Source organism: Nicotiana tomentosiformis, chromosome 11 (genome assembly GCF_000390325.3).
Source record: "Nicotiana tomentosiformis chromosome 11, ASM39032v3, whole genome shotgun sequence".
In the NCBI taxonomy this organism is placed as follows: Eukaryota; Viridiplantae; Streptophyta; class Magnoliopsida; order Solanales; family Solanaceae; genus Nicotiana; species Nicotiana tomentosiformis.
This window is the reverse complement of record NC_090822.1, coordinates 1444116-1459619: the sequence shown is the minus strand read 5'-3', so window position 1 is coordinate 1459619 and position 15504 is coordinate 1444116. Positions and strand designations below refer to the sequence as shown.

At 31.2% G+C, this 15504-nt stretch overlaps 2 protein-coding genes across 2 annotated transcripts; one reads left to right on the top strand and one right to left on the bottom strand.

Moving 5' to 3' along the window:
- Window positions 1-3782: 3782 nt before the first annotated feature.
- Window positions 3783-5711, bottom strand: LOC104101119 (aldehyde oxidase GLOX). Its single transcript, XM_009608535.4, has one exon. It carries the CDS (start codon window positions 5499-5501, stop codon window positions 3831-3833), a length of 1671 nt encoding a protein of 556 aa, XP_009606830.1. The 5' UTR covers window positions 5502-5711; the 3' UTR covers window positions 3783-3830.
- A 3348-nt stretch (window positions 5712-9059) lies between these two features.
- On the top strand, window positions 9060-10514 carry LOC104101120 (stemmadenine O-acetyltransferase-like). The gene has a single exon (XM_009608536.4). It carries the CDS (start codon window positions 9086-9088, stop codon window positions 10388-10390), a length of 1305 nt encoding a protein of 434 aa, XP_009606831.1. The 5' UTR covers window positions 9060-9085; the 3' UTR covers window positions 10391-10514.
- The last annotated feature ends 4990 nt before the right edge of the window (window positions 10515-15504 follow it).

The following is a 15504-nucleotide window of genomic DNA, read 5'->3' as shown; positions in this document are numbered from 1 at the left end:
ATGATCATTTTTACATATTAAGAAAATATTTAAATTACTATTTTATCCAATATGAACTCTATTTTTAAATGGTAAAAAAGGCGAATAATATTTCACTAATGACCTTCGTACTTTTAATATAGTATAGATAGCTTTAGTGTACGTGCGTTGCACGTGAACTTTGCGTGTATCAATAAAATAATGTATAAATATAAATAATATGAATTATTGTATAATACTGATGTCAGTATATAAATATAAATAATATGACTACGTTAGTATTTAGATATTTTCTCAAACGTAAATCATCTTTTAACCCAAAATATTAACCAACATAATCTTTTATCCTAAAAAAATGAATTGAATGGTGAAAAGAATAAGACTTAAGCGAAAAATAATTCTTCCAAAATCCTATAAAAGCATAAAAAACAAAGTAACAACAAACTAAACCAAGAAAAAATTGTCAAATTTTATAATAATATTCTATAAAATAAAAAAATAAAAAAGATTAAGGGACTCACATGCTAAGGCGTAACTCATATCACGTTTGGTAGGAACAAAATAAATAATAAGTTACCTCGATATACTCGATATACTTTGTTGTGTTAGTTTTAAAAGATCCAAAAGCTTCTAAGATAGGCAACCTAAAACTTGGAGAAAGAAAACACAAAGGTTAGACAATGCCAAGTTAAGAACATAAAAGAAAATGGTGAATAAAAGCAAAAGCACTAATAAGCAATAAAAGAGTTTGAATCACAATCAACAATTAAGACTTAATGAAAATATCAAACTTGTCATATGGCAAACTAAAAAGAACATAAAAGAGAATTCAAAGCTAGACTCTTTTCAAGTTAAAGCAACAATCAACAATGAAAGACAAACAAGGTAAAGACACAAAAAATCACTCTTAAAACAATAATGAAATCTTTAATCGAGAGAGACTAAACCCTGGTGTCATTAAAAATTAGAAACGTTTATAACACCCTTTAATAGGGATATTCCTGCTTATTCTTTTATTTTTTTCCTTTTGAACCTAATAATTCGATGTTACTTTTAATTTTGCCAAATTCAATGAGTATTCTACTTTTGTGTCATATATAACTTATGCTTACCTATTTTTAGTAGCTTTAAAATTGTGCTAATCGACGAAAAAATGTAGACCAAATATGAGTACTTAATTTCTAAGTTTTAGATGATAAAAAAATTATAGTTTACTACAACTTTAATATTAATGTGCTTGAAATAAGAAAACCTATATAAAATAAAATTTAATTGCTTTTAAAATCCTAAATATAAAGATTCTCTACATAATTCAACTATGAAAATTTTTAATAATCAGAATTATAGTTGATTTCAATGTCCCAGATATTAGGAAAATAATTAAAATGATCATTTTTACATATTAGGAAAATATTTAAATTACTATTTTATTCAATGTGAACTCTATTTTTAAAGGATAAAAAGGCGAACGACATTTCACTAAGGGCCTTCGTACTTTTAATATAGTACTAGTCTTATGATACGCGTCTCGTGCGTGTACTTAGCTCCGGTGAGTAAATTGTTTATAAAAGTCACATAAATATTATTAGAAATTATGTTTGAGTAATAAATTGGAATGAAGAGGTTGGCGTTATTGATACTAATGGACAATGTAAAGTCTAAAATGATTAATATTAACTTAATATTGTATAACAAATAATTTAATATAAAATACATTGGGAGTTGTCATTTGGAATAAATGCAAACGTGTACCAATTGATAATGTTAAAAATATAAATATATAAGAAAAATAATAGCATGAATTAATATCAAAAAAATTAGATTGCATGTCATATCTTAGATTGCCAATTGTAAGTTACATCTTAAATTACCCATTGCATAGTCTTTTCTTGCGCTACCACTTTATCTTTTGTCATTAATTTCTATCTTGTATTACTACTAAATTGCAGAAATCAAATGTTTTATATAAGGTAAATCTTAATCGGTTTTAAAAGTCCTTATATAACTTAAATAAAAAAGATTCAATAGTATAATTTTTTAATTGATTTCAAAAGTCTTTAATATTTTAGTTGATTTTGAAAATAATAATTTAAATAACTATTTTTGTCCAATATAAAAATCTATTTTTATAGGGTTTTTATCTCCTGGACTATTTAAAACTGTATAATCTATGAAACCTCCTTCAATTTGTTGTCATTCCAACAATAAATTACATTTACGACCAGTGCCAATTAAAAGAAGTGAACAACCGAAATTTAGTTTATATAAGCCATCTCACTACTACTTGTGTAAAAAAAAGCCTTTTATAGTGCATCTTAGTTTCTCATGTGTGCGTTTGTTTATTTGTAAGCAAAAAAGGTTTTTTTTTTTGGTTGGTCTGAATATGAATATGCGTTATCAAGAATTGTGGTTATTACTTATGGTAATGAAAGATCGCAAAGAATATTAAAATTAACTTTCTAAATAATAGTATACATGTTTTTAACAATAAAACAATTTTTATATGGCAACGCGAAGAAGCATTAGACGGCAAATTTGTAGAAACGATAACCTTTTAACATAAGTTGAACACTATGCATATCTAACGTGCCAAACCTAGAATGCTTTTTCGGAAGAAATTTATTCATTACGAGATTCTCTTTGAAATACTTTATATTGTTATGCACGATTAAAACAATGAGAAGATTTACATAAGTAAAATTTTGATGTTAAATTCCGAAATTTTAGGAGAGATTTAATAACTGAAATTTATCTGACCATAAAGTCTTAAATAATAGAAACATACTTAATTAAATATTTCTAAATATTAGGAAAATAATTAAATAATTATTTTAAAATATTAGGAAATAATCAAATGACTATTTTGTCTAGTGTGAACATTATTTTAAAAGGGTAAATAAGGCGAACGACATTTCGCTAAGGGCATTCGTGCTTTTAATATAGTATATAGAATAGATAGATATAGATAGTGTAAAAATTTGTTACATTATGAAGTTACTGAAAAATCAAATACTAGTTATTGTCCGTGATTAGTGAGTTAGCACATATTAAATTAGTAATTAATCTGCTAAATTGATTAAATTATATTGACAGAGTAAACAAATTTATTCCTAAGATGATGGTCTAGATTCTTTTAATGGTCAATCATTCGAAATAGAGCATAAGGGTCAAACTGTCTAGTTTTGGTATTATTTGGACATTGATTCTTTATTTTTAGAAATAAATTTATATAACTAAGACTACATAAAAATATTATATGTCTCAATATAAGAGATGCACAAAAATTTGGAAAAAATTAATTTATATAATTAATCAGGATTTAAGAGGCATGAAACATAATAATCAAAGACAAATTGTTCGACTCGCTAATGGTAAGAGATTAATTCCTTGTCACATAAAGATTTCCTTCAAATTTATGGCCATGTGTCTCGTTTTGATTTATTATTTTGCCATGTCAAGGCGATTATATGTTATGTGTCTTTTTTTTTTTCTAGCTGATCATTGTTAGTGTAGTACTTAATCATAGGCACAATTTTTACTAACATAAGGTGTTCAATAAGTCACTTTCCTATATAAGATGTGTATATGAAATTGTTTTGACAAGTTTTAGGGGCCGATGATGTATGTGACCTTATATATTTTTAATAACTGTAATGTCCGAATCAGTTTGAACACATCACACAGTGACAGAGCTATCTTATGTTAACGATACAGAATTTTAACATGGATTTCCCTGATTTTCTTTGTGCTTATATTTCGAAGCCCCTAGTAAAATTTCAGGCGCTTTGCCACAGCACAACATATTCACTAACAAAAGAGCTACCTTGTTATTCTATGTTAAGTCACAAAAGCTAATACACAGAAAGATCCTGAATTTGCACCCATACACCAGAGCTTGGTATACCAGCATGTACTACAAAGAGCATATAATACCCTGGCGGCGCAATCTCTTTAGTTGATGGACCAAATGCTGTAAATCTATATGTATTATCAGTGACAGTAGAAACTGCAATGCTTTTCAACACCACCATTCTTTGATTCATCGAAAAAGAATGCGTGGTGAATGAAGGAGCGACGATCCTGACTAAAACAATCCCCATTTTCAGGAACTTAGGCACTGTGAAAGTCACAGAAAATGGCTGTTTGTATATCAAGATCTCATCAATAGAGAGAACGGTTGGTTTTAGAGGCGCGTATTCAGGGGCCAAGTATGGTGGAGAAAAGGCTTCCAAACTTAGGTCAGTTGGGAATTCCACACCAGTAAAATTGTAGAATTTATGTGGATTGCTTCCTCCAACAAGAACTCGTCCATCGGTTAGCAAAATGGCCGTGGAATGGTAAAGTCGCGGTTTTAAGGATGCTTCCATGACCGAAAACCTGTTATTTTCCGCCCTGTTTGGCCTGTAAATCACCGGTCTAGTGACAGGATTTCGTGCATTTTCCCAACCTGCTGTCCCCCTTGCTGCACCATTTATGAGTATAATATCCCCATTGGGTAGTATTAGCATGTCACTCATGACTCGTGGCGTTGGCATTTGCTCCATTTTCCAGCTACCGTCGTTAACATGATCATCGCTTATAGTGATCCGTCCACAACTAGAAAGAGCGGTCATGTAAACGCCATAATCTGTAAGTCCAAATGCACGACGAGGCGCTCCTCCACATACCATGATTTCAGCTTGCATAGGGCTATTTTCATCTAAAGGAAGTAAAACTGCTGAGCCAGTACTCGGGTAGTTCCTAGGTTCATTACCAGGAATTGAAGGCAATTCCCTCACCACCTCATTTTTCTTGTAATCAAGAATTATAGCTCTTGTATTCGCGAAAATGAAAAGATTTCCATCTGGTAATAAGAACACAAATGGATACAAGTTGTTCTCATTATCTCCATCTCGGGTATCACTAAGGAATTGTAGCCAGAACGCGGAAAAGGAAGAGGGATTTTTCGGGTAGAACTCGTAGTTATGCTGGTTTCTTCCCCCGATCACGATTATTCGTGCATCAGGAAGAATGTGGTCAGTTGAATACCATCTTCGCTGAATTAAAGTTCTAGGAAACTCTACCCAATCACAATTCTCGCCCGTGCAAGGCGCTAAAGTACGTATTATATGGTCCCCGTCATTGTATCCTCCGGTTTGGACTAATGTTCCATCAGGGAGGACAGCACCAGACGAACACCATGTATCAGTTTGGACCATTAATGGACGGAAAGTGTTGCTTCCAACGTCGTATAAGACAGAGTGAGCAGAGCAGTCTTCGCGTATGACTAAGTCATGGGAATCATAGCGACAACGCCCCCCTGGAAGCGAGAGATTAGAACGGCCAAAATCTGTTCGATCAAAGATAACTACCTTGTTATTACGTAGTAGTTGCATGTGCATGGCTGATACGCCGATACTTTCATGCAACAGCCGCCATTCGCCTTCGATTCCGCTACGAGAAACCAGCATCTGTGAAGCTACTAGAGGTTGAAGACTGATAAATGTTAGCAGTAAGAGGAAAATGATGGTTTCCTTGTCCATAAGTTAGAAAGAAAGAAGAAAGATGTAGTAGAGTTTAGGATTCTTGGTTTTGTTATTGGTGTGAGTTTGATAGAGTTTAGGAGTTGGATAGTTAGTGTCCATATACTTATATATAATTCACAGAAAGTATTGAAAGGAGATATTGAAAGCTTTCACTTTTCAATTTTAGTTGTGATATCAGAAAGAATTCAAGCTGAATAACAGTAGAATTCAAAGAAAATGAATGCCTTTCCATTGGCACAAGAAGTGGATTCTGTTTCTTCATGTGTCCAGAATGTTAGGGCTGCCAGATTTTAGTCCAGCTGATACAAGCACTACCTACCTAACTACCTAAATTGTTTGAACTCTGATGCGGGTTTCGGGTACGAGCGCAGATCTAGAAGTCGAATCCTTCGTGGTCTAAATTTTAAGATTCGGGGTACGAATTTAAGTTGGGATACGGGTGCGGATCTAGAGGTCAGATCCGTCATGATCTAACTTTCAAGAATCGGGAGGTAAGGATATGGGTGCAAGAATTTGACTAAAAACTAGGGAGTGCACCCCCTCCGGGTACCATCAACCTCTGGCCATGTAGAATTTCTCATCTTTTATTCATTCTTCCATTCAAAATGAATTTGAATTTTCACTTTTTATGCCATTCTAGGCTATGTTGCGTCTCCATAATGCCACTGTACTCGTATCGAATACTCCAAAAATGCACTACTTTGGGAAGATCTGATACGCAATGTGAAAGCAAGAAAGCATCAAAGCAATATATAATTTTGAATGATATATGAGGATGGTTTTAAATTCAGGGAGGTAGATATTTCATGGGCAACTGCAATGAGAAAGCTATAGGCTATATATATATATATATATATATATATATATATATATATAAAAAGTATTTATTGTCTTGCCATTTAATCTGCCACCCCACACGTCCATGTGAAATGCACCTTGCCTCTATCAAGGTGCTTAATGAACCCTGCTTAGTCCGTCATGCCGAGCTGCCATTTCATGATGTACTTTTGAAATTAAGAGTTTAGATTTAATATTTTTAAAAATTTAGTAAATTTTCACACACACACACACATATATATATATATATATATATATTTATGCTCCTTGTTAAAGACAATTGGTTCATATGAACAGTGCCGAAATCAGAAATTTCAGTAAGGATGGTGCAAAAACTGAGTACTTTGAATCAGCTAGAAATTTCTTTAATTCTTACACAGCTGATATTTGTTTGAATTGGCCCCAGGGATAATGTATCAATAATCATGACCCGAGCTAGGCTCTTTTGCCCTGAGCTAATGCATTTAACTTTTATTACCTTTATTAAGTGATCCTTATATCAAGAATACCTATGTGACTATACTTTGAAGAAGTAGTCTTTTATCTTAAGGCTCGAATTTCATAAAACGGATTTAAGACGGACATAAAACGGAGGAGTATCAATTATGGAATCAAGTAGCAGAATTCAACTTTGATACTACTTTTAATTTCTCTTCACTAGCAAGATTGTTAGAATTTGTGGCATAAAAAGGAGTGGTGGTTTTTCATTCCTGAGCAGTAAATCCATGTAAAGGCAGGGGCCAAGACATGACGAGGCAAGACAAGTCAAGCAATGATGTTGATGTGGGCAAATTCGATGTCGAGGGCGACTTAACATAAGCAAACAACCAATGTAATGGGCGTGTTTGACCAAGTTAATGGGTGGCGTGCTGTGGGCCTAAATTGCACTAGCAGAGTAATGCCAAAATAGCTAGGCCCAGCCTTTGGTGCATAACAGTTGGGCTAATTGGCAGACAAGTTTAGTGTGCGGTGATTTTAGCCAAAGAGCCTTAAAGGTCGAACTTATTAAGTTCAAACCTTAGATTCACCTTTGCATATACATATGCATATGATCCACATATTTATATATTCATTTTTTTTATAACCCAGAAATCCTCGAGAACAAGTGACACAAACTTCAAAACTCTATGGATCTCCACTTAAATACCATTAGCTCATCAAACTGTGACTAGACGCCATGCAATATACTCTAAGCCTTAGGTTGATAAGTATTCACGTTAAAATGTAACTTAGTCATACTAAGGCAGTATATCATAATACAACAGCAAATTGTTTCTTAGGAGAACTATTTGTAAATATCAGGCTTGTGTATGCGGCACGATCCGAACCCATGATGTGCAACTAACCCACATATCAAACGCCACTCTCTTACTACTCGATCAAATCCTTGGGAAAAGGGCCTCCAAATTAACAAGACATATGAGCTACACAACAATGGCGAATTCAAGAATTTCATGACTAAGGGTGATCAAGATTTAATATACATATATAAAAAGTAATTTTTGATTTATGTATACAATTTTATTTAATAAAGTGTGTTCAACTGATCACCTTTGTTGTATATATATTATATTAATTTCTATGACTATGAGAGACAAACACATGACAAGGACTTAATAGTTGAACTATTCCATTAATTAATTATTAGTTCAATAGTTTAACTATATATTCCATAAGTTACTATCAAACACAATCACAAGACAAAGACTTATGCCCTTTAATTTTTTTTTTATTCATTTACAAAATTGAATTATTTATCTATTGCAAGCAGCAAAAGCCTGCCTATAGCAGTTTTTTTTAAACTCCATTGTTTTGTCATCAATCCAATGACGAGGATAGCCATTTTTTTTCTTTATTTTTATTGTTGTTTCTAGTTTTTGTCTCTTTATGGAAGAAGGAGATACCTTGTCACATAAATAGACTCCCTTCAATTATAAGGAGATGAAAATATAATTATATAATTTCATTTCTGGTTGTGAAGTTTATGTGACTTCGCCCATAGTATTAGTACTATTCTTATATTTTTATTTTTAAATCTTTATTATTACACGTTGTGTCGTTGTTATTTCTTGTGGTTGTTATTATTAGTTGCTTCCATTTCACTATTCCTTGAGTCGAGGGTGTATCAGAAACATCTTTTCTATATTCACAAAGTAGAGTTAAGTTCGGCATACATATTACCCTCACTATACCCCACTTGTGAGATTACACTAATTTTGTTGTTGTTGTTGTTGTTGTTGTTGTTGTTTTTATATATTATAATATAGTAGAATATCTTATTCAGTTAGGATTTAACTTATATCCACGGGCAGTATAATAAAAAAAATAAAATTACACTAGTAATGCAAATTAACATGTTGCAAAATGTTATTTTCCTTATTTTTTTAGGTTACTAATTTCACTCGTAGTGATAAATTTATATGCAGTTATCTTTGAAGTTACCTGAAAGAGTAGAAAATCTTATACTGTCAGTTAGGGGTGGAAGCACAAGCCGACCTATGGGTTTGGTCAAACCCAGTAACTTTTGTTCAAACAGTGTATTTAGTGTTTTGAATTCATGAAATATGTATAAATATTTAATCTAGAACTCAATCATTAACACGTGAAATCGTAGTCCCAAAATCCAGAACCCATAAAGTTGAAATCCCGGCCCACCTATGTTGTCAGTATATTGAAGCTAAACTCAGATCAGTTATATAAGCAACAAACAAGCTACATTCTTCTCTTACAATATCAAGAAAAAAATGAAGATTGAAAAGGTTTGTGAAGAATTTATCAAGCCATCTTCCCCAACCCCACTTAAACTTAGAGACCACAAAATCTCTTTTATAGATGAAATAATACCTCATTCCTCAATTCCACTCATTCTCTTCTACAACAAGAATGAAAACATCACACAATTAGAGATATGTAGCCTTTTAAAGACTTCACTTTCACAAACTTTAACTCAATTTTACCCGTTGGCTGGTAGAATGAAGTCTCAATATTCAATTGATTGCAATGATCAAGGTGTTTACTATGCAGAAGTTCAAGTGGATACTTCACTTTTAGACATTATCAAGATTCCAAAATCCAATGAATTGATCCAACTCACACCTTACAATTCAGATGGAACAATATCGAAATTTCAAGAACTTTTAGCCATTCAAGTTAACTTATTTACATGTGGTGGAATTGCCATTAGCATAAGTATTTCACATAAAATTGGTGATGCTTCTAGCCTTTGTACATTAGTCAAGAATTGGTGCAATGCAAGTGCAGAATTAAGAAGCAACAAAAAGGTAATAAAAGACTCTATTTTCATCTCTTTATCATCATTTTTTCCACCTAGAGGGATAGTTCATAATTCCATGCCAAATGAAAAATGTGTAGCAATTCAGCCTGTAGTTGAAAAACTAGTTGTAAAAAGATTCATTTTTACTGCTTCAAATATAGCTAAAATGAAGACTAAGGTAATTAATTCAGGTTATAAGGAACGTGTAACGCGCGTTGAAGTAATTGTAGCTTTGTTATGGAAATGTTTCATGGCTGCAAAAGGGTGTAATTCTATTGCAATTTTGCCAGTGAATATAAGGCAAAGGATAGTTCCACCCTTGCCTGAAAATTCATTTGGAAACTTTTTCTTAGTATCAAGTGCTATAGGAAATGTAGAAAATGAATGGTTTTCTTTAGTAGGGAAAATAAAGAATGCTATAGGGAGAATTGATGGTAATTACGTGGAAAAAATTCGCGGAGAAAATGGTTTTGAGTTTGTTAAGAGTAATTTTAATCAGGTTGGAGAATTATTAAGTCAAGGGGATGATATTAAGGTGTTAAGAATTGGAAGTTGGTGTAATTTTCAAATTAATGGAATAAACTTTGGGTGGGGTGAGTCTATTTTGGCTATTGTTGCAATTCTTGGAGTTAAAGATCATATTGTTCTTTTGGATTCTTTAAAATATTCTGGTGGAATTGAAGCTTGGGTTGTTATGGCTGATCAAGAAATGGCATTGTTTGAAAAGGACAAAGAGCTTCAAGATTTTACTTCATTAGATGTAAGTTTATTATAAGTATTTCTTGATATGTTACATAATATGTAATTTCTATATTGGAGTGAATTTTTACAAATAAAAAGTAAGATGTTGTACTGGTTGTTGGTGATTATTAACATTTTAGATAAAAAATATTTGTCCACTGCTTGTTATTCACAGGTTCGATAAGCTGATTGAATATGAGCATAAGTTATATCTTACACAGATTCGAATTAGTCGGACTAATGTATTTTAAATATCGTATAATTATATAAAAATAATATAAGTCATATACACTAACGGTTCGATAAGTATAAGTATTAAGTGGTAACTTGGTAGCTGGGTTGTTATCACAAGTTAAACCATATTGATAGTATAAAAAAAAATTTCGCTATCGGTATATATATAACTTAAATTCATTGTATATTTGAGTGTTCACTTTACGACTCTGATCTAACATTAGTCTATGAATTTCCCAAATTGATTTGACGTTCATCTATTTTATTTTATTTTTTGCTTTTTCTCCTAAATGGGAAGCTTTTCAAAACCCGAAAAATCGAACCAATACGAAAATCAAACCAAACCGACTAAAAAAACCGATACTTTTTAGGTTTGGTTTGGTTTTGGTTTTAAATTTTAAAAACCGATCAAATTTAGTGTGATTTTGGTTTTAATAAAAAAATAACCGAAAAATCGAACTAAATCGACTATAAAAGTAGCTATATAAATTTATTATTACACCTATATATATGTATATTTTTATATAAAGTTTCTGAAATTTTATGGTACATATTAGTCATTTGTATTTTAAGTCTAGTTCTTTGCTATTATAATAATCAAATTCTTTGCCTTCTAGTTTGATTGGTAGTTTTCTTTTGCTAAGTACAAGAATTTATTTCATGTTAAAAATAAACTATTTTTAATTGAGTACTTAAATTATTCATCACTATTTGAGTCAATTATCATCAATATATCTTGTTAAATGATAGATTTCTCACAGAGCAATTAGTTTGATAGTGTTACATTGAAAACGCAGTCGCCGAAATATGCATTTGGTAGTGTATGTCTCATATTTAAGAAAAAACCGATAAAAAACCGAAAAAAACGAAAAACCGACAAAAACCGAATCGATAAAAAACCGACTTAATTGGTTTAATTTGGTTCCAATATTTGAAAAATCGACTTACTTGGTTTGGTTTCTTTTTAGGAAAAAATCGACCCAAACCGAACCATGAACACCCCTAGTGGTAAATAAGTTGGTAATATAAATAGAATAATGTAAGGAGGGGGGACACTCTAGATTTGTCATTTTGCTCAAGGGGATTAGAGAAAGAATATGGTTGGTTTATTATTGTTTTTCTGGTTGGTGTAAATGTATATTTAAGTACAAAAATGTCAATTATTTTCTTGAACCGCAATATGTACAATGCACAAGAAAGAAAAATCAACCTATGGAAATAATCATCTGTTATAAGCTCAATATAATTATTTCGGCTGGTAATAATCTTAGCTTTGTCATTCTATTTCTTTTTTTTTTTTTGGCGTATCTATATTTACAAATGTTTGGAATCATATATAAATTGGCATGATATAAACAAAATATTACCTATTTCCTCCAATTCGTTGTTTATGGTTTGTAATGCAGAAATTACAATTCGAAAAATGTCTTTCGTTACGGTGTTTAGTTTTGTTATACTAAAAATTAGTATTCAAAATAAAAGATTGTTTACTATATGAGAGTTATTTTAATGCATGTATTAAGAATTCTTGTATTGTTATCTATACATATACTAGCAAAATGTTGTTTATTGTTTTCTACCTTTTAAAAATAAATTTCACTTTAAATAAAATTATTACTTATTTATTTTCCTAATAATTACGGCTTTAAGATTAAATAAAATTTTGCCTATTAAGTCTTTCCAAAAAGTTGCCACCAAAACTAGTATTTCTATGTCGTTATTTTCAGTGGCGACCCAAAGAGTCGTAGCAAAAAACAATATTTTGTATGTTGCCATTTTGAGTGGCAACCCAAACGTCGCCACCAAAATTAGTATTTGTAAGTCGCCACAAAACATCAATATTTGATGCCGCTATTTTCAGTGAGACCCAAAGAAAGTATAAATTCTATGTATTAACAGTTTAACACTGTGTAAATCACCAGTAAATTCCCGCGAGAAGTATTAATTGGTAACATTAGTCCACTAACTCCTTGAATCAATTTATTCCTCCCTTTTTTCCTTTCCTTTTATTTTTCTTCAAATGGGGAGTGAATAGATTCCTTTTTTTTTAATTATTCTAATTCGTGTTGAATTAAAGAATATAAATACTTTTAGTGGTGATTAAGATGAACTATTTAGTATAAAAAGAATAATGCAAGGAGGGAGGACCCTCCAGATTTATTATTGCTTTTCTGGTTGGTGTGAATATATATTTAAGAACAAAAAAGTCAATTACTTTCTTAAACCACCATATATACCAATGCAAAAGAAAGAAAAATCAACTTATGGAAATAACCATTTGTTATAAACTCAAAAGAAAAAATAATAATCTTAGGCTTGTCATTCAATTTATTTTTTGGCATGTCTATATTTACAAATGTTTGGAATCATATATAAATTGGCATGATATAAACAAAATATTAACCATTTCCTCCAGTTCGTTGTTTTAGGGTTTATAATGCAGAAATTACAATTCGAAAAATATATTTCGTTAAATGTTTAGTTTTGTCATACAAAACTTAGTGCTCCTTCTATATATATATATATATATATATATATATATATATATATTAAACAAAATTATTACTTGTTTATTTTCTTAATATTTAGGACTTTGAAATTAAATAAAATTTATCCTATTAAGTCTTTCCAAAAAGTTGCCACCAAAACTGTTATTTGTGTGTCGCGAGTTTCGGTGGCGACCCAAACTGTCGCCACAAAACTAGTATTTGTATGTCGCCCCCAAAAGTCGCCATTTGTATGTCGCCAATTTCAGTGGCGACCCAAAGATCGCCACTAAAACTAGGATTTATTATGTCGCCACTAAAATTTGGATTTTGAAGTTCGCCATTTTCGCCGGCGACCCAAAACGTCGCCACAAAAACAATTTGAATTACTCTGCTTTCAGTGGCAACCAAAAAGGTCGCCACGAAAACATAAAATCTACAAATAAGATTTCGACATTGATAGCTATTTCTTTTTCTTAAATTTCAAAGTTGTTTGTGCTTTTTGTATCTTTATTATGGTAGAAGGAGATATCTAGTCACATAAATAAATTCCCTTCAATTGTAAGTATACGAGAATATTATTAGTATATAATTTTATTTCTGATTGAAAATCTTGATAAAACAAAAGTGATGAGTTGGATAAGAAACACTTCTAAAATGTATATACAAGAGCAACAATGGATAGCATTATATAAAAAACTGAAATTGTTTGAAAGAAGAAACACATGATATTTCTTGTTTTTGGTTTGTAATTTTGGTGATCATAATGAAATTAACCAAGTAAGTGAAGAAAAAAACAAGAAGAAAAAGAAGTAACATTTCAGATAAAAAATATTTGTCCACTGCTTGTTATTCACAGGTTCAATAAGCTGATTGAATATGAATATAAGTTATATACGATGCAAATTTAAATAAGTCGGGCCAATGTATTCTCGATACTAGATGGTTATATAAAAAAAAGTATAAATACTATGCATTAACACTGTGTAAATTACCAGTAAATTCCCACGAGAAGTATTAATTGGTAACGTGATGGCTAACCTCTGATATAACATTAGTCCACTAACTCCCCGAATCAATTTGTTGATTTTTTTATTTTTTATGTGGTAGTTGTGAATGTATATTTAAGTACAAAAATGTCAATTATTTACTTGAACCACAATATATACAATGCACAAGAAGGAAAAATCAACTTATGGAAATAACCATCTGTTATAAGCTCAATATAATTATTTCGACCGGTAATAATCTTAGCTTCTTCTTTTTTTCGCATGTCTATATTTGCAAGTGTTTGGAATCATATATAAATTGGCATGATATAACAAAATATTACCCATTTTCTCTAATTTGTTGTTTTAAGGTTTGTAATGCAGAAATTAAATTTAAAAAAAAGGGTAATCTGGTGCATAAAGTTAATGTGGTTAACCCGGTGCACAAGGTCCAAGGAAAGGCCGCGCACCCTTAGGGAGTATGATATAAACAGTCTACCCTAATGCAAGCATTAAGAGTTATTTTTACGACGCGAACCGGTGACCTATAAGTCACACGGAGACAACTTTACTGTTATTCCAAGACTCCCATTCAAAATTTATCTTTCATTACCATGTTTAGTTTTGTTATAATAAAAATTAGTATATAACATATTAAAATAAGTGTTTATTCTTATCAAAATAAAAGATTTTTTTACTATATGAGAGTTATTTTAATCCATGTATTATGAATTCTTGTATTCTTATTTTACATAATACCTTATAAAATAATATAAGGAATCCAAATTAGCGGTCATGAAGTGAATACACATTCATCTGTAACCAAAGGTCTCGGGTTTTAGCCCTAGTATAGATTTACCTTTTGTAAGCCATTTACCTCCCAAACCGTGACTTTTCCGTGTGAATCCAGATTAGCGGTCCTTCAGTGAATATTGAACACCGAGTGAAAATAAAAATAAAAAAGGTAGAAGGGATAAGGACCAACCAATTAGGGGTGTTCGTCGGTCGGTATGGTACGGTATTTAAACATTTCGGTTCGGTATTTTCGGTATTCGATTTCGTAAAATGCTATACCAATACCGTACCTAATTAAATTCGGTATGGTTCAGTTTTTCTCCTTTCGATTTCTATTTATTCGGTTCGGTAACTTCGGTTTATTCGGTTTGAATACTAACTAGTGCATAGAGTCATAGACGGTAATATTCTCAATTAAGTACTCAAAAATACAAAACTAAAAACGTTTGTTGACTAAAGTTTTGTCCAAAACCAGCAAATACCAACCTAGAGAGAGAAAACTTAGAGAAATATCATGTTACTTGCTTAGAGTTAATTGATGAACTTAGAAAATAAAGGAAAGTAAAATTTTAGATTTCTTATATCTATGTAATAATTAATAAAATATGTATCGTATAATATAATATATATTTCGGTAAATAAAA